At 47.2% G+C, this 23546-nt stretch overlaps 1 protein-coding gene across 2 annotated transcripts; it reads left to right on the top strand.

The window, feature by feature from the left end:
• Positions 1–422: 422 nt before the first annotated feature.
• LOC308482721 (solute carrier family 2, facilitated glucose transporter member 5-like) lies at positions 423–19443 on the top strand. 2 transcript variants are annotated; one of them, XM_081016161.1, is made up of 13 exons: positions 446–593; positions 2286–2362; positions 4050–4145; positions 5389–5549; positions 7727–7851; positions 9259–9411; positions 11059–11184; positions 12115–12302; positions 13802–13912; positions 14924–15025; positions 16763–16838; positions 17448–17575; positions 19032–19443. In XM_081016161.1, the coding sequence occupies exons 2-13, from the start codon at positions 2321–2323 to the stop codon at positions 19206–19208; spliced, it is 1485 nt and encodes a 494-aa protein (XP_080872287.1). In that variant the 5' UTR covers positions 446–593; positions 2286–2320; the 3' UTR covers positions 19209–19443. The 2 variants fall into 2 exon arrangements, with proteins under 2 accessions (XP_080872288.1, XP_080872287.1); XM_081016162.1 differs by lacking the exon at positions 13802–13912 and having other exon boundaries at positions 423–593.
• Positions 19444–23546: the final 4103 nt, after the last annotated feature.

Below are 23546 nucleotides of genomic sequence, written 5' to 3'. Positions count from 1 at the left end.
TGAGGTATCCTGGAGCGATTTGCGATAGGAGAACATATGTAAAAACATTTATATAATTATAATATATTTTTTTTAAAAAAACAAGTTTAAAGCAACAAAAGCCCATATATAAAATCAGATTTCAAATCCAAGACAGGATCTTTATCCACTGGGATAAAGATTTAGAAGGCTCTTTGAAAGAGGGAATATTTAGCAGGAACATATTTAGCTAGAGCTGGCATGAGTCTGAATGCTGGGAATCGCTCTTGCAGGGAGAGTACTCTTGCACTCATAACCTGTTTGTGGGCATCCCATAATAGGCATCTGGTTGGCCACTGTGAAGACCGAGTGCTGGTCTAGGTGGGCCATTGGCTTCATGCTGCAGGTTATACCAGTTCTGTTGTGCTGGCAACAATTCTGATGTGCTCCTACATTGGCCTTCTCTATTGGGCCTTCCAACTGTCAACAGCTGCTTTCCCCGGAATCTTCCAGCTTCCTTCCTCTGATTGGCTCTTGCTATACCGTCTGCCTTTTGATGTCTTCCTTTCAAGGGAAAACAGAGCTTGGCTGATTCCCCCCCCCCCCCGCTCTCCTTGCCAGGGCAAAAAGCTGTGGTAAGTTTCCGTGCCTCTGGAGGAATGCACCAGGTGTGTGGGGTGGCTCCATAATAGAGGGGCTTCACCGCTACCCACTTCTGGGATTCTTGATCCAATCGACCGCCCTGAGAGAGAACGGCTGAAGTTCCAGCTTTCGACTTTGCTTCAATCTGGGAGTGGGGGAACCAGCCCCCCTCCAGATGTTGTGGGACTACGACAACTACCATCTCTGCCAGCAGCTGGGATGGATGGGAATTGGGAGTACAACAATGTTTGGAGGTTCCCTCGTCCCCTTTTTAAGCTGTCTTACTAACGGCCAGAGCAGCCACTCATGCAGAGACATGGCAGGGAGCCTCCTTTCCGAATGGTGCTCCTGCGGGCTTTTCAGATATTGCTGGACTACAAATCCCACCATCCCTGATCCCTAATCAAAGTGTTTGGGGGATTGTAGATCTGGGAGTTCTCCTAAGAACTCTCAGCCCCCTTACCACACTGCAGCACCCAGGATATTTTCTGGAATTGTTGATTTCAGAAAACTTTTTAAAAAAGGTTTTTATTAAATACTTTATTGTGTTACAAAACAAATAAACAGGGGAAAGCATGTCTGTGCCCCCACTACCAATTCATAGAGTCCTTTTCACAGTTCTTTTATATGTGGTGGGAGACACTTTTGTCGTAGACATCTTGCAGTTGGGGGGGGGGAGAGAAGGGAGGGAGAGAGATGGGGTTTTTGTTCTTATAATAATAATAATAATAATAATATAATTTATTATTTATACCCCAGCCACTCTGGGCAGCTCCCAACAGAATATAATAATAAAAAAGCGATAAAACATCAAACATTAAAAACTTCCCTAAACAGGGCTGCCTAAAAGTCAGATAGTTGTTTGTTTCCTTGACATCTGATGGGAGGGTGTTTCACAGGGCACCACTACCGAGAAGGCCCTGTGCCTGGTTCCCTGTAACCTCGCAGTGAGGGAACCACCAGAAGGCCCTTGGAGCTGGACCTCAGTGTCTGGGCTGAATGATGGGGATGGAGACGCTCCTTCAGGTATACTGGGCCAAGGTTGTTTTGTTCTGTTGCACAGTGTTAGTGTAGGGATTTGTGTCAGCATCACACAGGTATATCCTTTGTTACAAAGAAGCTGCACTGCAATCATGAACGCAAACCAACCAAGCTCTGGAGCCCTTAATCTCTTGCAATGTCAATAAAAACAAACAACAAACAGTGTAAAGAAAGCATTGCAAAAATACATGGTTGCATGTAAAAATGTTACATTAATACAAAGTTACCAATATATAGAAATCAATATCGGTTAATTTTCCTTCCGACACACCCTCCCTCTCAGACTCTGGGTTTTCACCCCAGGGTCCAAACAAACTCTCAGCTCACCCACAAAAGTCTCATAACCAAAAGAGTTCCTGGAAACAGCAAATGTCGCCTTAGTCTCTCATTGTAGGCTTGCTTTCTATGAGCAGGCCCAAGGTGGATGTTACCTCCCTAGGCTGCTACAGCTGTGTCCCATTCAGCTGCCTTCTCCACACTCAGTTCCAGGTACAACAGGTTTGTTGATTTCCCCAGGGGGTCCAGAGGATGGGGAAGGGGCCCCCTTCCACTCACAGCTCTTTCTTCACCCTCTGTCCTCTCCTCCTCCGACTCCTCTAGTTGATACCATCTTGGAACGCCCAAATTCTTCTTTCTCCCTACAGCTCCTTGCCTATTTTTCACCCATACCCAGGGAACTATGGAAACTTCGAATACTTCAATTCCCAAACGCAAGAAAAAGGTGAGTTCAGATGCATCCTGGCTCCCCCTGGTGAGATTCAAATCAAAATCAGCCACAATGGTTCAAAGTTCTAAAGCTGGGCAAAGCAAATGGGTACCAGAACTCCCCACTGTCCCTCCTCATTGGCCATGCTGGCTGGGACTGATGCGAATTCGAGTCCAGCAACAATTGAAGGCCGCCATCTTAGCCAGTGTGGTATGGTGGTGAGGTTGTCCAATGAAGACCTGGGAGACCAAATCCCCACTTGGCCATGAAGTGAAGAAGAAGAAGAAGAAGAAGAAGAAGAAGAAGAAGAAGAAGAAGAAGGGGCCACTCATGCAGAGATGTAGCAGGCAGCCTCCTACCTTGATGATGTCCCAGCTCCCAGGCACATTTAGTCCAGGGATGGGCAGCCTGTGGATTTCCATATGTTGTTGGACTACAACTCCCATCCTCCCCGACCGTTGGCCAGGCTGTTTTTGGGCAGATGGAAGTTGAAATCCAACCAAATCTGGAGAGCTGGAGGCAAAGTTTGTTTCTGCCTTTGCTGTTGCCTCTGCTTCTTTGCAGTTGGATTTATCCCTAGTAGTAGTAGTAGTAGTAGTAGTACAGTGGTACCGCTGGTTATAGGCTTAATTCGTTCCGGAGGTCTGTTCTTAACCTGAAACCGTTCTTAACCTGAGGTACCACTTTAGCTAATGTGGCCTCCCACTGCCACCGCACCGCCAGCACACGATTTCTGTTCTCATCCTGCGGTAAAGTTCTTAACCTGAGGTACTATTTCTGGGTTAGCGGAGTCTATAATCTGAAGTGTTTGTAACCCAAGGTACCACTGTAATTAATTAGTTAGTGCCCATCTAACTGGATGGCCACTCTGGGTGGCTTCAAACAAATTTAAAAGTGAGACATCAAACATTCAAAACTTCCCTATAAAGGACAGCCTTCAGATGCCTTCTAAAAGTCAGATAGTTGTTTGTTTCCTTGACATCTGATGGGAGGCATGACTACCGAGAAGGCCCTCTGTCTGGTTCCATTGTAACCTCACTTTTCTCAGTGAGGGAATTGCCAGAAAGCCCTCGGAGCTGGACCTCAGCGTCCGGGCTGAATGATGGGGGTGGAGACTCTCCTTCAGGTATGCAGGGCCAAAGCCATTCAGGGCTTTAAAGGTCAGCACCAACTCTTTGAATTGTGCTCAGAAATGTTTCCCAAGAAGGGGTGGGCTCTTCACCGATAGGGCAGGTGCTGGAGTCACCCCAATGGCTTGTGAAGTCGTGCTCAGGGTTTCTGGTGCCGTGGGATGTACCACTCACCTGAAACACCCACACCCACCCGTCCTACTTTGCATGCAAATTGCTGCCTCTCAGTCTGCCCGGACTGTAGGTCCTGCTCACTGAATCAGGACAACCGTGCCTGTGCAATTTTTGCCTCCTAATGTAGCCTGGGGATTGTGGCAGACCACATTTGACCACTGGCTGAGAAAGGCAGTGACTGGCCCAAGTTCACCCCAGTAAACGTCATGGTGGAGCAGGGGATTCAAACCCTGGTATCCCAAGACCCAGACCGACATGCTAACCACTACACCACACTCTCTCTGGAGTGTCTGGCCATGCTTCGTTTTATGGGTAGGGCTGGGTTTTCACTAGTAGGTGTCTCTAACACACCTGCACAGTGTACAACCAGCAACCCTGTCTACTGCTCTTTCCTATAGGAACTGACATCCGGACTTCTAATTGCTACAGTGATTCCCTCCATTGGATCCTTGCAACTGGGATACATCTACTGGGTTGTCCTCAACCCAGTGACGGTATGCCAGCCCTATCATCTGTGGGACTACTTAGAATCATGGAACTGTAAGAGTTGGAAGGGAACTCCAAGAGTCATCTAGTCCAACCCCGTGCAATGCAGGAATCTACATAGGGCAGGGGTGGGTCAATGCATTCACTTGGAAAAGCCGTAGCTCAGCAGTGGAGCATCTGCTTTGCATGCAGGAGTCTCCTGGTTCAAAACCCGTAACATCCCCGAGCAGGGCTGGGAAAGATCAGAATCTGAAACCTCAAGAGCAGCTGCCAGTCAGTGCAGACACTACTAGGCTAGATTGGGGGGGGATGCTTCTACTGGTTCTACCAGGGACTTAGGTGGTGTCATGGGCTGTTTGGACACAGAGGATTGGTGGAGGGCACCAGCTGGGGAGCCCCCAACGGAAGAAAGTGGTGGGATGACAAAGAATGGTCAGAGGCAGAAGACTGGGGAAAGGAGGTGTCAGAGCTGAAGAGGTAGCAGGGTTGAGTGAGCAGGGGGAGTCTGTGGGCCATAGCTCAGTTTTAGAGGGCAAATGTTGCATGTGGGGTGGTCCCGGGGCAACCCAAAGCATTTCTAGTTATTGTTTTTGCTGAGGGCAGCAGGTGATGGTAAAGAGCTCTGCTTGAGACTCTGGGAAACTGCTGCCATTCAGAGTACAGTGGTACCTTGGTTCCCAAACGTAATCCGTTCTGGAAGTCCATTCCAAAACCAAGGTGCGCTTTCCCATAGAAAGTAATGCAAAATGGATTAATCGGTTCCAGACTTTTAAAAACAACCCCTAAAACAGCAATTTAACATGAATTTTACTATCTCATGAGACCCTTGACCCATAAAATGAAAGCAATAAACAATGTACTGCAGTCACACAATCAATCCATCAGTAGCTGAACTGGGTTCCACACAGTCACAGAAACAAAACAAAAAGAGCCGCAAAAACGAAAACGCAAAGTAAATAGCAAAAACAAACAGACCTCAGTGTAACGTTCAAAATGGAAGCATGGCACTCAAATCGGAAGCGTAACACTCAAAACAGAGCATGTTTGGCTTCTGAAAAAAGTTCGCAAACTGGAACGCTTACTTCCGGGTTTGCAGTGTTTGGGTTCCAAGTTGTTTGAGTACCAAGGTGTTTGAGAACCAGGGTACCGCTGTAGGTGATACTGCGCTGGATGGTATAAGTTAGTTTCCTGTGTCTCAGATCCTGTGTGCTTGTCCCACTCTCTTTCATCTGATGTCTCTCTTCCACTTAGGTCTCACATATAAATTCCAACATAACGGAAGAGACCGAAAGGATGGACATCAGAATCGAAGAGACTCTGAGTGGCCGGATGGCCTTTAACGCTATGGTCTTCCCAATTGGAGGCATCATTGGGTCGCTGATGCTCGGCACCTTGGTGGATAGCTGCGGCAGGTACAGAGATAATAGGGGGATGGAGAACAGTAGGCACAGCAAGAGGTGTTGGGGGTGGGGAATATGACTATCACTGACCCACATCCCCCACAGATCTCTAGTTAAGCTATGTGTTGGGTCATTGCCTTAGAAACATAGGAAAACACAACACAAAGGAATACAGATAAATAAAGAAAAGCGGCTCACATGACTCTGTATGCAGTTATATAGAACTTATATAAAAGACAACATATAAAAAAAAGACATTTATATGCCACCAAGCATCCATTTCTTTAAATATAGCCTTTACATAATACACGGGTGGCGCTGTGGGTTAAACCACAGAACCTAGGACTTGCCAATCAGAAAGTCGGCAGTTCGAATCCCCGCGACGGGGTGAGCTCCTGTTGCTTGCTCCCTGCTCCTTCCTACCTAGCAGTTCAAAAGCATGTCAAAGTGCAAGTAGATAAATAGGTACCGCTCCGGCGGGAAGGTAAACGGCGTTTCCGTGGGCTGCTCTGGTTCGCCAGAAGCGGCTCAGTCATGCTGGCCATATGACCTGGAAGCTGTACGCCGGCTCCCTTGGCCAATAAAGCGAGATGAGTGCCACAACCCGAGTCGGTCACGACTGGACTGAATGGTCAGGGGTCCCTTTACCTTTACATAATATATACAATACCAAAAAGATGCTCAATATGGGACGACTCAAAACCAAATTTCCGTCCAAATGTTCCTTCATTCAATACAGAGAAAAGAATCTCTGCAAATATACTTATTGCTAAAGGATAATCCACAAACAGGATAGAGTCATAAAACTGTAGAGCTGGAAGAGACCCAAAGAGTTATCTAGTCCAGCCTCCTGTAATGCAGGAATCTACATAGAGCAGGGGTAAAAAGGTAAAGGGACCCCTGACCATTAGGTCCAGTCGTGACCGACTCTGGGGTTGCGGCACTCTTCTCGCTTTATTGGTCGAGGGAGCCGGCGTACAGCTTCTGGGTCATGTGGCCAGCATGACTAAGCCGCTTCTGGCGAACCAGAGCAGCGCACGGAAACACCGTTTACCTTCCCGCTGGAGTGGTACCTATTTATCTACTTGCACTTTGACGTGCTTTCGAACTGCTAGGTTGGCAGGAGCAGGGACCGAGCAACGGGAGCTCACCCCGTCGCAGGGATTCGAACCACCAACCTTCTGATCGGCAAGTCCTAGGTCAATGCATTTGCTTGGGAAAGTTGTAGCTCAGCAGCAGAGCATCCACTTTGCAAGCAGGAGTCTTCTGCTCTCGATCGCTCAAACCGCAGTAGTAGTGCCCCAGCTGTGTGAAATCCCATGTGGAACTCAGAAGACAACAAAACCACTTGGTGAAAAAATCTGTTTCAAATATCTTCCTGTGGTCGGCCTAGAATGGACTGAAGACAGCAAAACTCCTGCTCAAGGAGATAAGTCGGCTGCATACACTTGCTCATTCTATAAGGGCTGATTGCACATGGTGGAATACACGTCTAATTTTTTACGTTTTGTCTTTGGGCTGTTTCAGACTGTTGGTTCATCTGAATCAGTAGACCAGGGGTCAGCAAACTTTTTCAGCAGGGAGCCAGTCCACTGTCCCTCCGGCCTTGTGGGGGGCCAGACTATACAGTGGTACCTCAGGTTAAGTACTTAATTCGTTCCGGAGGTCCGTACTTAACCTGGAACTGTTCTTAACCTGAAGCACCACTTTAGCTAATGGGGCCTCCTGCTGCCGCTGCGCTGCTGGATCACGATTTCTGTTTTCATCCTGAAGCAAAGTTCTTAACCTGAAGCACTATTTCTGGGTTAGCGGAGTCTGTAACCTGAAGCATATGTAACCTGAAGCGTATGTAACCCGAGGTACTACTGTATTAATAAAAAATAAAAAATGAACGAATTCCTATGCCCCACAAATAACCCAGAGATGCATTTTAAACAAAAACACACATTCTACTCATGTAAAAACACTCTGATTCCTGGACCATCCACGGGCCGGATTTAGAAGGCGATTGGGCCGGATCCGGCCCCCGGGCCTTAGTTTGCCTACCCATGCAGTAGACAATCAGCGTTGTCTACACTGACTGGCAGCAGCACTTCAGTCAACTCCGCAGCTGCCCTCCCTCCTCTACTTTTTTCGCTGCTTGGGGCCTGCTCATCTCCTCCTCACCCCCCTTTCTGCTGTCTTTTCAGGAGACGCTCCTTGATGCTCAATAATGCTGCAGCCGCCGTTGCCTGTGGATTAATGGGTGCTTCCGACGCAGGGAAATTCTACGACTTTGGCATTTTTGCTCGCTTCCTCGTCGGGATATCTTCAGGTGAAAAAAAAGCGCACCGCATGTAGTCTTTGAATTGCCTTTTAACAAATCCAAGCCAAACAAAAGCAGAAAGCTGCCTTGAACCCGTGTCTGTGGTTTGACGCTTTGACTCCTGAACCCAGATGCCTAGGCTGCTTATCAGCATTAAAAAGTTAAGGAGCTGTGCACAATGTTAATCCTACTCAGAGTAGACCTGTTGAAAATAATAGGCGTGACTAACTTAGGGCTGAGTTGGCTCCCATTTGCAATGTACGTTCAAAGCAGTATCATACCACTTTAAATACTTATCCAATAGAGGATTCTGTTTCAACTTTTAAACCCCTCTGGGCAGCTTTCAACAGAATGTTAAAAACACGATAAAACATCAAACATTAAAAACTTCCTTAAACAGAGTTGCCTTCAGATGCCTTATAAAAGTCAGATAGTTGTTTATTTCTTTGACATCTGATGGGAGGGCGTTCCACAGGGCAGGTGCCACTACCAAGAAGGCCCTCTGCCTGGTTCCCTGCAGGGTAATTTTTTTCCATTTGTCTCTCCAGCTCTGACCAGCGCACTTCTCGTTTTCTTGCTGTGCATCATTTTTATTTATTTATTTTACTTTCCCCCTGTTTAGCGCTCATAAAAAAAAAAGGTGATCAAGTGATCTAGGTGCAAAATTTGTGTGTATTCCCGCTCGTTTGTGATGGCTCCAATCGCAACTTTATTTTCTGTCTTTAATAATATGTATTCAATAATACATATTGGAAAGATCCCGTTTCCTTTTACGTATGTCAAATGATTGTCTGATTCATCTGGTTTCCTGGTTTTCTGATTCTCTTCTGATTCCCTGCCATGGGTGGGTGCAGCTGAAGGTGGAGACAACATGAGAAGCAGGCTATACAGTCATGGAGTCATAGAACTGTAGAGTTGGAAAGGACCCCAGGGTCATCTAGTCCAACCCCCTGCAATGCAGGAATCTTTTGCCCAATGTGGGGTTCAAACCAACGACCCTGAGATTCAGAGTCTTGTGCTCTACTGACCAGGCTATCGCAGTTATATTGATTATAGGAAGAATAAATGGGATAACGTAGGGTTTCTGGGGTCTTTCCCCAAGTAAAATTAGAGGCAAAAATCCCAGGTGGGAACATGCAGTCCCAGATCAAATAGAAAATGTGGCAAAGAGGTATGGACTTAAGAGAAAGTGTGGCTGGGCCCTGAGTTCAAGTGGTGGGAGGCAGAACGGCTGGGACCAGCAAAGTTCTACTCACAGCAAACCCACTGATATTAACAGAGTTAGTTGTGTGCACTAGTCTGTTCAGAGCAGGATTAATAGTGGTTGCAGCCGTATGCCACAAATGTTGAAGTAACGCCATGGATGAGGTCCCTCTGCCAGTTGTGCCTGTGACCCTTTGATTCTCATTTAACCAGGCTTGTTTTCCACTATGATCCCGTTATATGTTGGAGAGCTCGCCCCCGTAAGCATGAGGGGGGCCTTCACGATGATGTCCATACTGTTCTTCACTGTGGGTCTCCTCTTGGCTCAGGCCATCAGCAGTCCCAACATCCTTGGGAACAAGAAACGTAAGTTGGAGAAAAGAGGGCGGGGTCAGGGATGTGGGGGTAGCGCTATGGTCTAAACCACTGAGCCTCTTGGACTTGCCAATCAGAAGGTCGGCCGTTCGAATCCGTGCGACGGAGTGAGCTCCCGTTGCTCTGTCCCAGCTCCTGCCAACCTGGCAGTTTGAAAGTATGCCAGTGCAAGTAGATAAATAGGTACCACTGTGATGGGAAAGTAAACGGCATTTCCGTGCGTTCTGGTTTTCGTCACGGTGTTCCGCTGCGCCAGAAGCGGTTTAGTCATGCTGGCCACATGACCCAGAAAGCTGTAGACAAATGGCGGCTCCCTCGGCCTGAAAGCGAGATGAGCGCCGCAACCCCATAGTCGCCTTTGACTGGGCTTAACCCTCCAGGGGTCCTTTGCCTTTTACATCCTATGATATGTAGGCAGACTAGGCATGGCATCCTACTTCATAATTAAGAAGAGCCAATTTTAAACAACTTTTTAATCTCATCGTGTATCATTTCCCCAAATACCCTTGCTTTCTTGCAAGCCCACCACATATATAGTAGATACAGTGGAACCTCGGGTTGCAAACGTGATCCGTGCGGGAGACACGTTTGCAACTCACAGCATTCGCAACCTGCAGCACTGCATCTGCGCACGCGCGGGTCACGATTCAGCACTTCTGTGCATGCGCAAAGCACCGAAACCCGGAAGTAACCCGTTTCAGTACTTCCGGGTTCGGTGCGTGCACAACCCGAAAACGTGTAACCTGAAGCGTCTGTAACCCAAGGTACCACTGTATATACAATCCATCTACCTTCTTTACACTTTCAGCAATTGTTAGGAACCTTCTTATATATTTTAGATCATTTGTTAAAATGAGTATACCAAAAAAGAAGCCAGAAGCATTTTTCTATGAGGGATTATAGGCATAAATCCCAAAGAAAATGTTAAAGTTGTTTATATATGTAACGACAACAGCTTTATGTGCAGAAATGGAAGGAAGGAAGAAGTTCCCACCAAAGAAGAATGAATAAGTGAGATAATGGACTATGCAGAACTGGCAAAATTAAGAGAATCTCACGATGATCGTTTTATGGAAGAATGGATGTCTTTTTTGAACTGCTTAGAGAAATATTATAGTATGATGAACTCATGAGCGAGATGCGAGCAATGAGCAACTGAAGTAATTAGATTATAATATAGAAGATGGGGGCAGCAGAAGCGGAGAAGCCACAAATCCATGGAAAACGGGTTGGGAGGTCAAAAAAATAAGAGAAAAGATGAAATTGTGCTTTGATTGTATATGTTTAAAAAGTTGAAACTTAATAAAACATAATTGAAAAGAAAAACATAACAAGAGCCTTCCAGAGCAAGCCAGTTGCCATCAATCGCCCTTTCCTCCACGAGTTTGTCCCATCCTCTTTTAAAACCATCTAAGTTGGTGGCCACCCTGGCCTCTTGTGGAAGTGAGTTCCACAGTTCAGCTCTTCCTGTGGTTGGCCCCTTCTTTTCTCTGCCCTGCATTCAGTTTTGCAGGATGCGTCTTGGTCCTGGCGTTAGGAGAGGGGGAGAAAAGTGCTCCCCCCTCCACTGCCTCCACTCCATGCTTCACTTTGTAAACGTACCTTGTCGCGACTTATTCACATGTCTTGTTTTCTTAGGTCTGCCAGTGATGCTGGGCCTGACTGGGATAGTTGCTTTCTTCAACATCCCGCTCCTGCTCCTGTGCCCTGAAAGTCCTCGCTACCTGTTTATTCAGATGAAGAATGAAGCAAAAGCGAGGAAAGGTATGCTGGCTTTGTAGCTTTGTGTTATGTACTGAAGTTCTCACCCTGGGCCAGCAGGGGGATACTGTATATAGTTTTCACTCAGGTCCACATATGCAAATAAGGGATTGAAAGTGACGTTCAGTGATTGGCTAGTTACAGAAAATGGTTACTGTTGCGTTCTAGTGGAGCTCTATATAAGCAGGCTGGCTGAACCCTTCAGTTCAGTTTTGTTCTGGCCTGTGAATAAACAAGAGCTGTTTGAAGAATTGCTGTGTCGTCTGATATGTTCACCCACAACTGAACTCTTTGTATGCAGAAGGCCCCCGGGCCCAATCCCTAGTGTCTCCAGGTAAGGCTGCGAGGAGGTGGGAACTGATATCGGGATTGACAGTGAAGCGTTTGCTCCTCCTGCCCGTCAAAGTTTGCCTGGGCTGTGACTGATGTCAGACCCTCCAAGTGTCCCTATTTTCCAGTCCCGGGATTACAGAAGCCATCCCAGTTTCTGATTTGATCCTGGAATGTCCCACTTTCCCATAGGACGTCCCTATTTATCATCGGATAAATATTGGAGGGTATGGTAGGGTGGCCCCTATTTTCATCGGCGAAATGTTGGAGGGTTATGGAGTCATGCAACCCTCGAGCGAAGGAGATAAGTAAGTATACAACCTTTAGGAGATAAGTAAGTATACATCTGAAGGCAGTTTTATTATGTTTTTATCCATGTTGGAAGTCTCCCAGAGCAGCTGCGTTCAACCCAGTCAGATGGGTGGGGTATACATAATAAAAGTATGATGGAAAAGGATGTTTCTATTTTCATCGGAGAAATGTTGGAGGGTATGTGATGTTTACGCTCTAGTCTGGACTGTGCATAATGCTTGAATGCTCTTCCTCAGATTCTCTCTCTCTCTCTCTCTCTCTCTCTCTCTCTCTCTCTCTCTCACCACCCAGCCTTGAAAATGCTCAGGAACAAGGTTGACATGGAAAATGAGATCGAGGAGCTCCGAAAGGAGGAGAAGTATGAGATACAAGAAAAGGACATGACGATACTTTCGCTTCTGAAAAGCCATAGTCTCCGCCGCCAAGTCATCACCGTCGCCATCTTGTTGGGGGGCCAGCAATTTTCTGGCATAATTGGGGTGAGGAAGCCAACGTTCCACGTGGCTCAGGAGCTGTGGGAGAAGGGATGAGGAACCTTTCTCTGCCGGGAGGGGGCATGTTCCTGTCCCAGAAAGTGCCTGAGGGTCACATGATGTTGGTGAAACTCTTTGGCTCCTGTAATAATGGGGGAGACCCCCTATTTTTTCAACTGGTGAATGAAGGAAAGAAAGGGTTAAGGAAAGGAAGACCAGAAGGAAAGCGGACTGAGACTTTTACGTCCTTCAGCAGTGAAATGATATAGTAAAGCTGGACCCACAGTTGTGGCCAAAATTGGCAGATTTCAGGGAAGCCAGATAACCTCCAGGGGAGAACTGATATTCTTTAATGGTTCAGGAATATATTTCTTCAAGCTCCTCTCGAACCATTGAAGAATTTCACTTATGTTTGTCAGAAAAAACATCCTCTGAGAAGCTTTGCGCTATAATCAGCATTCAGAGGCTGTAACACCAGGTTGCTGATTTGTGTGTGTGCGTGTGTGTGTGTGTGTGTGTGTGCGCACACACACACACCAGACAAGGAATTCCAGAACATTCTCCCAGGTGAAGAGGTGGGGAACTGAATCCAGCTGGAGGAGCAATTTTGACACCCCCAGCTCTCGCAGGCCAAGTTTGACAGGGTGGGGGCAATTGCCTCTGTTATGTACTGAAGTTCTCACCCTGGGCCAGCAGGGGGATACTGTAGATAGTTATGCAAATGAAGGATCGAAAAGTGACGTTCAGTGATTGGATAGTTTTGAATGCAAATGAAGGATCGAAAAGTGACGTTCAGTGATTGGATAGTTTTGAATGCAAATGAAGGATCGAAAAGTGACGTTCAGTGATTGGATAGTTTTGAATGCAAATGAAGGATCGAAAAGTGACGTTCAGTGATTGGATAGTTTTAGAAAATGGCAACAGTTACATTGTTCTGGAGCTCTATATAAGCAGGCTGACTGAGCTCCTCAGCTTAGTTCTGTTCCAGCTTACAAAATAAAGAGCTGCTTTGGAGAAATCGCTGTGTCGTCTGCTATGTCAACCCACAACTTAACAGCCTCATGTCACGTGTGGCAACCCTGTGTTGCTGTTTTTTGCCAGGCATTTTAACTGAATTCCAGTTTTGTCGTTTTAACCGATTTTTATTTTGTTGCCGTGTACACCTCTGAGGGAAGGATGAAATCAAATGTGGGTGTATTGCCTAGAATAGAATGCATAAATAAATATCCTCCTTCATTGGAGGCATTGAAACAGAGCTTGAAGGGCCACTTGCCATGGGTTTGTTAGGCGCGATTCCTTCATTGCAGGAGATGAACCTTGGGCTCCATTCCAGTTCTTTGGCTTTATGATTCTAAAATACATTAAAGGCAACTCTCATCAGCGAAGGGTTGTTTGGGGTGGTTTCTATTTTATTTCATTTTGCTTTTTCCTCTTTCCTGAAAATTCCCGGTAGCCGGCATCATCTTCCGCAGCTGATGTCTTTGTTTGCTGTGATCTGCTTGCAGGGCTACTTCTACGCAGAGAAAATCTACAGGTCGCTTCTAAGCAAAGAGAGCCATATCTTTTATATGAATTTGTTTGTGACGTGTTGGCTCTTGTTTGTGGCCTCCATAATGGTGAGCCATCCCCTCTTTCCTTCCCTTTCAAATCTCCAAACTCAATCCCAGAGAGACTTGCATTTGGCCTATAGTTTTCCCACCTTACCAATTAAAGAGAGGAAAGTTACATGATGTTGGCCATTTATCTATTCACTCTGGCTTGTTGGCAAGGAGGGTTTAGATAAGGCCACATCAAAGCAACTTTTCTTTACGTTCCTCCAGAACTTTCCTTATTGCAAAAAGTTTGATCTTTTGAGGGATTTTTTTTTTGGGGGGGGGAGCAGTTTTGTTGCACAAGACACCCAATCAATTGTATAGAAAACTTTTAACTCTTTTTATTTATATTTTTATGTTCCTTGTAAGCCGCTTAGCTTTCTTCCAGTCAAGCAGTATGTAAATTTTCTTAAATAAACTATAAACACTTGTAAGAAATCGATCTCTTAGCATGGCAGCACCTATGCTATTGACATCAGGCAGATAGATACCTTTGCTGTCTTCTTTTCAGCAACAAAATTGGTTTAGCCCACAGTTAGTTTCGTTTTATTTCTTTTTCTCCCGTTGGTTTTAATAATATTTTGGATATTTTTAAAAAATACATTTTTATTGATAATTTTTCATATTTCCTGCGAACTAAGAAGCTTCATGGCAATCAAGTAGGATATAATTTTTGTTAAATAAATATACGCAGGTATTTGCATGCATTTAGGAAGTTTGTCTTGAGGAAGACAGCCCAGTTCCTCACTTGGTTTGCTGGTTGGCAGCAGCTATTTTCGGGCAGAAACCATGGAGAGAGGGAGAGGGGAGATCTTGGATTTAAAATGTTCCCATAGGAAATAATGGAAATTATCAGCTCGTTATGTGAACACTAGCCTAACGAACGATTTCCTGGGAACGCCTTCTGTCTGGTAAGCGGGACCTGCATGTAAAATCAATAAATCAGCTGTAACTCTGCAGCCTGAAGCTGTTGGCTGTGATCAGAGGCTTCCTTTCTCTCTCTCTCCCCCCCCCCCCCGCCTTTATATTCCCTAGATGTCTGTGATTGACTCTGTGGGGCGGAGGTTTCTCCTACTTCTGGGATTTCTGATCTGTAGCGTTGCCTGCGTCTTGCTAACCTTGACCCTCGAACTTCAGGTGAGTAAATCGCGACCGGCAGAATGCAGAGCTGAATGTCGCTCATTAAAATTAGCTATTCTGCTTTGTTTAGGCCATTATTATAATTATATAATAATTCTTAATAATAATAATAATAATAATAATAATAATAATAAGTATTCTAACCTGGCCTTCACCATAAACAACTCAGGTCCTCAATACCTGAGGAACCTCCTCCTTCCCAGAATCCTCTTGGATTCTGAGATTTCAGAAGCGGGCGCTTTTGTTAGTTTTGTTAGTTCCTCCACCCGCAGAGCCGCAGGGTGGTGGCAGTGGCGGCCAAGGAGAGAGATTCCTCTACGGTGGCCCCTAAGTTATGGAACTCCCCACAGAAGTGTGTTTGATACCTTCTTTACGAAGCTTCTGGCAACTGCTGAAGACATACCTCTTTGCCTTGGCTTTTGACCCTTGTGGTGTGTATTTTTAGGACGCAGCTAATTTTTTGAGATTGCAAGCTGTTTTAAACTGTTTTTAATATTGTGTTTTAACCTGCCCTGGGACCTTAGGGTAATAAATCAATCAATGACAACAACCCCACGATTCTTGAAGGAGATGTTTCTAACCGAAACTGTTTTTAGATTTTTATTTTTAAAAATCTCTTAACTTTTATGACTGTTTCAGCTGTTTTTGTGAGAATCAGTCCTACTAGAAAAACCAGCACAGACTGAGGTCAAAAAAGTAAGGGCAGATTTCATTCCATTTGGCATGATTTTATTTTCCATGTCAAAAACATAGAACATATCCACTCTCCCAGCTATAAATGCTGTGGATAATACAATAAAATGGGAATACATGCTTCTTCTTCTTTGGTGATCACTCACAGCTGAATAAGATTGTCCTCCATGAACACGGTTTTAACAGAGCATCTGTAAGTGACTGTGGAGGCCAGTTCTGGGGCCGCACATCCTTCCACAAGTGGGGACATAGGTTTCCGGGTGGGCAGTAACGTTTGCTGGAAATACACCCCCTAGAAAATAAGAGATATCGATGTTGATCACATTTTTACCTTTATAAACTTGTTATATAATTCCTTTTATACCGTAAGTGTGGACTGTGTTACTGATGTCTCTGGCCCCTCTCTTTATCTCTCCTTTGAGATTTCATGCCTGTTTTCCATGATGATTTTGTACTAAGCTTGATTTTATTTTCATTATTGCATTTATATGCCACCTTTTTAATCCAGGTGGGGTACCTGCTTCTTCCCCCCCCCCCCAATAGACTAGGTTTGAGAGGCAGTGACTTCGTCCAAGTTCACCCAGCAAGCTTCATGGTCGATTGGGGGATTTGAACCCTGGTCTCCCAGGTCCCCAGGATGACACTCTAACTGGCGCTCTGATTTGGCATTTTAATAAAATTGTGGCTGTGTTGGCTGCCCTGGGATCCTCTGAGAGGAAGGGCAGGGTATAAATTCAATAAATAATAAGGTCCCAGGGCAGGCTCCAGCTATGGATGGGGGAGAAGACTCCATTCAGTTTGCTTTCAAGGGGAAATCTAACCAATCTGTGCTTTCCATAGCAATTCACAAATGGAGGCAAAATTCACCCTGCTCTGGATGCAAAGGAGTTCAAGGAATGTACTCAAAGACATGTATATGGGGGAGTTATGTGTGTGTACAAAGATGCCTATATCGTCCAAATCAAAGGGTGTGGTGATTCCCCACCCCTGCCTCAAAATGAGAGGCAGCCTCGCTCATGCACAACTCTCTTTCTGCAACAGGCCATGCACCCATGGATGATTTACTTGAGCTCCGTTTTAGTCATTGCCATGCTCACTGGATACATGTTTGGGCCAGGTAAGGGCTCAGGCGACACACAAAACTTATTTGAGGCGGGTGAAGAACACAGGCCTTTTCTGTGGTGGCTCCCCATTTGTGGAATGCTCTCCCTGGGGAGACTCGCCTGGTGCCTTCGTTACATATCTTTAGGTGCCAAGCAAAAACGTCTCTCTTCGACCAGGCCTTTGGCTCATTAAACAACCTATGGCCTTTTAAATGTGTTTTTTTGGGGGGGGCGGAGGGGAGTTATCAGTTTGTTTTTGTTTTATTATGTGTTTTGAGTTCTCATGTTGTATTTTTGTGTTGTGACCTCTGGGTGAAGGGCGATATGCAAATTCAATTAATTAAGATGGAAAAGACATAGATCCAGCACTGGAAGGGAGTTATAGCTCCAAATATCTGCAGGGCCCTATCTGTACTGTATGTTGAAAGAAGTTTCGTATCACTTTAAACGGTCATGGCCTTCCCCCCCAAAGAATTCTGGGAACTGTGGAGTGGGTAGGAGACCCCCCTGTTCCCTTCGCAGAGCCACAATTCCCAGCGTTCCCTGGGAAGAGGGTGTGACTGTTAAATCACTCTGGGAGGAGGGAGCCAAATTCAACACCCAGCTTTGTTCTGTCCTCCCAGCTATAATCACCTACGTGGTCACTCTCGAGATCTTCCTTCAGTCATCGCGGGCTACAGCCTTCACGTTGGGCGGCATAGTGAACTGGGTCACCCGCTGTTTTGCTGTGGGGATCTTCCTTAAGCTAGAGGTGAGTGGTTCTGCCAGGTCCCTTTTATCGGGAAACAAATAAATAAAACGGCAATAAAAATCACATTTCGTCGAGCCACAAACGGTATCTAGCAAACACAACAGCTCCGCCCCAACGGTAGGAAATGACGTGGGAATGCTGGGAGAATGCAGGGAACCAGTTTGCATCTGTTGCTGTTTAAAAGAGCTCAGCTCCAGCTTGCTCCTTGCTCGAGCAGCTTCTGAGCTCAGTTGCTCCCCAGAGCACAGCCTTCATGTTTGCAGACGGCTGGTCCCACTTTGCCTTCTGCTTGGCTTGAACCTCATCTCACCCTATACCCCGCAGGGCAAGACAACAAGCCCCTGAAATTGGTAGGCCAGGTGAAGTTCCTGAACTGAGGACTGTGGCCGTTCCGCTTTTGCATGCTCGACAAAACGACCTTTCCTGGAGGTCCTGGATCGGCAACTGGACACCGTGCATTAAATGGAAACCGAACCCTGGAAAGACAGGATCCCTATGGGTGGGCTCTTCCACGGTCCAGGTGTCAGGTCCACGTGTATGTTCTGGGTGGGGTGGCACCCCCGTGAAAGCGGAGGTCAGCAGACCTTCCCGTCCCGAGGGCCGCATTTCCTTCTGGGGGCCACATGAGATGAGCAGGGCCAGCGGCACAAGGAGGGTGTGTTGAGCAACTGTGCTGGTCCCAAGGGCTAACCGTGCAGCGAAGTCCGAGTCCAGTCCAAGGTCGAGGGTGCAGTATGGAGGCTGTCCATCAAAGCTGAAGCGGTGTCCAAGGCAGGGAGTTGGGTGAGGTCAGGAACTCTGGCAGAAGAGCAGGACAGGGTTCAGGCAGGAACAGGCTACCAACAATGTTGCTCCCGCAACCTGGGACCGGGCTGGCTGGCTTTTATCTGCCCCAAGGCATAGGGCGGCCCCGGTCCACAGGTGACCTGCCTCTCCTGGCCTGGAGGCGAGCACTCCTCCTGCGAGAACTCTTCCTGCGAGAACTTAATTCCCTCCACCTCTCTGCCCTGAGCCTCTGCAGCTCAGGAGAGGCTGGAGGATTACCGGACCCAGAGGCAACCTCAGCTTCTCCTGACGGGGCTGAGAGTGGAGCACCTGCAGGCAATGGGTCCTCCATCACCTCCAGAGCAGACTCAACTGGTGCCTGCACCTGAGGATCCAGCACAGGTGAGGACCCTTCAGGCTCAAGCCCCAGCCCCGGCTCAGCTGCTTCTGGAGGTGGGGACTCCTGTGCAGGCTGGGATTCCTCAGGTTCAGCCTCCGAGTCCGAATCCCAGGCCATCACAGCAACACATGCAGATTTCCTCTTTGCACGCTCGGTTACAACTCACAAACTGTGGTGGAAATGCCCGGAGCTGAAATGGAGACTGGGAAAACAAGGAGCCCGCTGGGACACATTGGTCAACCCCTGCTTACCTCCCCCTGTTCCCTCCCCCTTTTGTCTTTCCAACTCCAGCCGCTCACTGGGCCTTACAGCCTCCTGATCCTTTGGCCTCTCTGCATGGTGACCTTTATTTATATTTCCGCGATGGTTCCGGAAACCAGAGGCATGACCTTTCTTGAAATCCGCAAGTCCATGGATCTCCAAGCCAAGGAGGATAAGGAACAGATAGATAGAAACCCAGATAGTTAGAAACTCAGAAGGCGTCGATGCTGTGCTTAATTGTTATTTTTTAAGATACAACGGTCCAAAGAGATCCCCTTCATGCTGTCCTTCAGTCGCCTCAGCTCTGTTAACACGTACGGCCATTTTCCTTTCAGTCCAGAAGAGCAACCCAAGCTGTTTCCCCTTCCCCTGTGTGCACTTTTCTATTGTTCTACCACAAATGTTGTTTCTTTATTAAATTACGAAGGGTGAGCACAATCAATCCAGAGCCAAATGTGTGAAATGACTCTCGAGCCCACAAAATCATGACCGCCGGCAATGGGCCTTCATTCACCACAGCTTTCCTTGGTCAGAACAGCAGCGGCCTCTGGGGAACCCACAAAAGTGGAGTCCCCAGGCCTATAAATCACACAGAGGCATTTGCACACACAGAGAGAAATCAAGTCACGTTCACAAGCAGAGATTGCAGTTAGATTAATAATAATAATAATAATAATAATAATAATAATAATTTATTATTTATTATTTATACCCCGCCCATCTGGCTGAGTTTCCCCAGCCACTCTGGGCGGCTCCCAATCAAGTGTTAAAAACAGTACAGCGTTACATATTAAAAACTTCCCTGAACAGCGCTGCCTTAAGATGTCTTCTGAATGTCAGGTAGTTGTTTATCTCTTTGACATCTGATGGGAGGGCATTCCACAGGGCGGGCGCCACTACCGAGAAGGCCCTCTGTCTGGTTCCCTGTAGCCTCACTTCTCGCAATGAGGGGACCGCCAGAAGGCCCTCGGCGCTGGATCTCAGTGTCCGGGCTGAATGATGGGGGTGGAGACGCTCCTTCAGGTATACAGGACCGAGGCCGTTTAGGGCTTTAAAGGTCAGCATCAACACTTTGAATCGTGCTCGGAAACGTACTGGGAGCCAATGCAGATTTCTCAGAACCGGTGTTATGTGGTCCCGGCGGCCACTCCCAGTCACCAGTCTAGCTGCCGCATTCTGGATTAATTGCAGTTTCCGGGTCACCTTCAAAGGTAGCCCCACACGGCCTTCCTCTGGGCCCTGACCTGCTCTCTTGGAGCATTAGCCACCGTGGAGTAGGCTTGGGCCAGACCTGGGCTTGGCCACATGTCCTTGCCCTCCCAATGCTCTCCTACCTTTCTTCCTCAGTAGCGGTAGAGGTGTGGCAAGGTTGGGGCTCCCCTCTTTTTTGTCCTTCCTCTTTCTCTCTCTTCCTTCTTCTTCTCCTCTCCTCCTTCTCCCTGCATTGGTTCCGGGGTTTTCTTGGCCCCAGAGCACTGCTGGGCAGGTGGCCGGGCTCTCGCTCCTGGCTCGATTTGGGTCATGGGGGGGGCGTCAGTGGTTCCCCCAGTTGATGCGCTGGGCATCCCCCGGTTCCCCCTTGGCAGTGGCGGTGGCAGCAGCAGTCTCAGCAGCCTGGAGCCAGCCTGGTAGCACAGTTGGCTCTGGCTGGCTTCAGGAGCTGCTCACTGCCATGGTGCCCGCCATTTTGCCTCGCCGGAAGTCCCCATATGATGTGTCTTGTGCCGTTGAACCAATCACACAACATTCATTCCCTACTAATAAATCTATAACACTTAAAATATAAATCCGGGGACATTAAATGAAATCCGGGGACATTCCAGGGATGGATTTTGTCCGGGGACAGATTTGTAAATTGGGGGGGCTGTCCCCGGGAAACGGGGACGTCTGGTAACCATAATCTATCGGTGTCTGCAAATTTCTTTGCACTTCTCCATGGACATCAGCCTGGATAGCTCAGTTGGTTAGAGCATAGTGCTGTTAATGCCAAGGTTGCAGGATCAATCCCCATATGGGACAGCTGCGTATTGGTTGGACTAGATCAGGGCTTCCCAAACTTGGGTCTCTAGCTGTTTTGGGACTACAACTCCCATCATCCTTAGCTAGCAGGACCAGTGGTCAGGGATGATGGGAAGTGTAGTCCCAAAACAGTTGGCGACCCAAGTTTGGGAAACACTGAACTAGATGAGCCTTGTGGTCCTGCCCAACTCTACAGTTTTATGATCTCAGGTCTTTTACAACATCCTGCACCCTCCTCCTTTTACTGTCTATGTATCTTCAGTGTGTTATGTCACTATGTTTTCCAACACAGCATGGTGGGTCGGAGCTGCCTGCCTGTCCCTGGCATTGTTGTGGGTTGCCTGGACAGAGGTGGGCATGGGGCTGTGGCAACGCAATGGGTGGGAGTAATAATAATAATAATAATAATAATAATAATAATATATATTTTTATTTATACTCCGCCCTCCCCATCCAAGACCGGGCTCAGGGCGGCTAATAACCAATAATAAAAACAAGTTGATTAAAATACAATTTAAAAGATTAAGATACAACATTAAAACTACATTAGGCTGCAGTCTCTTCATAGGAGGAGAAAGGAAAAAGAAAGAAGGGGAGGGAATCAAACTGATTCTAAGCCAAAGGCCAGGTGGAACAACTCTGTCTTACAGGCCCTGCGGAAAGAAATCAGATCCCGCAGGGCCCTGGTCTCATGAGTACCGGATTGGTTCCACCAGTGCTCCCAGCATCTCCAGCACCCCACTGATTCATCATATTGCCAGGACGGATGAAACTCAATATGTACATACCCATTCGTCTCTGGTAACAAAGGTTTGACTCCAGGTGACCAGACCTGATCCAATATAAATGGGATTCCTTCTCTATTTTTTTCTCCCACGCTTCGGGTGAACCAGATACCTTAAAATGATTAGCATTTATGGGCAGGCTTGCTAGCTAAAAGGTTTGTGTGGTCACCTTCACCTTTTAGTAAGCTGATTTGCAAGGTTGGAGTTGCACCATGGGAACAAGCGTCATTGAAATTTGGTCTGTAGGAGATCTGGGTTTGAACTTAGGGCATCAAAAGCCTGGGTAGCAGAGAAGAACAAAAGGCGGTCCCGGGTTCAAATCCCCAACTGAAATCTAGATTTGCCAAGTGTGGCCACACACCCCTCACCTATGTTCCTGATTGCTGAGGTGGACATTGACCACAGTGGTGGCAGCCCAGTTACAGTGAGGGTGGGGCACTGTCCCAACAATTTCAGTCTGCGCTCAGCCAGCCCCCACCTGCCTGATTTCTTTCTTGCTACTTGAGGGGTATTGGCACCAGTAGCGTAGTGGCAAACTGAGAAGTGCAGGGCCCTTTCTTGATCGTCACAGCCTCGCCCCTTCTAAGATTATACAGCTTCCTAATATTATACTGTACAGTAATTTTATAGTTGCACAATAATAATAATAATAATGGATGCATTGCAGCAATCAATGCAGATCTTTGTGTCTTGCCGTTCAGCTACATACACTATTTTCTGTGCACAGAAATTTGGAGCGCTCCGATGCCTTCTTTCCAAAGTGACTTCAGTTTTGTTTCCCTTGAGGTTCCATTGTGCATAACGGCACTTGCAATGCATTGTTCTCTCGGAACAGAGTGCTCCTAAATGCTCAGCTTTGGCGCAGAACTAACTGCAGAGTGACCCTAGGAGCCAATCCTCAGTGGCCAACTCGACTTCACTCAGATTGTCTCCAAAGATCACAAAGGGAGAGAAGACTTCTTTTCAATGGCTAGCAGGCTTCTGCGTCATGCTGATTGGGCAGCTGTAGGACTCTGGAGGGAAGGCCCCTGTTGTAAAGGGCCTTTGACCTCTACAGTCCCAGATCACTACATCTGTGGGGGGGCCCCTGCCTGTCAGCTCCTTGTAGAATTCAGCAGGGAGGAGGAGGAGGAAAGTGGGGACAACTCTAGAATTGGTTGGCTCTAACTTTCTTTGGGACGCGTTTGGGGCTGTGGGTTAAACCACAGAGCCTAGGACTTGCTAATCAGAAGGTTGGCGGTTCAAATTCCGCGATCGGGTGAGCTCCCGTTGCTCGGTCCCTGCTCCTGCCAACCTAGCAGTTCGAAAGCACGTCAAAGTGCAAGTAGATTAATAGGTACCACTCCGGCAGGAAGGTAAACGGTGTTTCCGTGCGCTGCTCTGGTTCGCCAGAAGCGGCTTAGTCATGCTGGCCACATGACCCGGAAGCTGTACGCCGGCTCCCTCGGCCAATAAAGTGAGAAGAGCACCACAACCCAGAGTCGGTCACGACTGGACCTAATGGTCAGGGGTCCCTTTACCTTTACCTTACCTTTCATTGGCTCTGACTCCAGTTACCATTTGGGCTCCCTGCCTTCCACTCCACCTTCCAACACTGTCTGGCCACGTGGTAAGGCTGTCAGATGTGGTTGGAATCTGTTGTGCACAGAGCTCTCTGTCCAGGGTGCCACTGAAGCCTTCAACATTCCTTTTGTACCACTGGGGGCCATTACTCGGAACAGCACTGTTCTATCCCCGCCTC

Source organism: Podarcis pityusensis, assembly GCF_964106645.2.
Source record: "Podarcis pityusensis genome assembly, chromosome: 8".
In the NCBI taxonomy this organism is placed as follows: Eukaryota; Metazoa; Chordata; class Lepidosauria; order Squamata; family Lacertidae; genus Podarcis; species Podarcis pityusensis.
The sequence above is the reverse complement of the archived record's forward strand: the minus strand, read 5'-3'. Positions and strand labels throughout refer to the sequence as shown.

Coding starts and splice junctions, on each gene's coding strand:
- LOC308482721 (XM_081016161.1), top strand. CDS start 2,321: ATGGAAACTTCGAATACTTCAATTCCCAAACGCAAGAAAAAG. Junction 9,412..11,058: donor CATCCTTGGGAACAAGAAAC/GTAAGTTGGAGA, acceptor TTGTTTTCTTAG/GTCTGCCAGTGATGCTGGGC. Junction 17,576..19,031: donor GGATCTTCCTTAAGCTAGAG/GTGAGTGGTTCT, acceptor TTCCAACTCCAG/CCGCTCACTGGGCCTTACAG.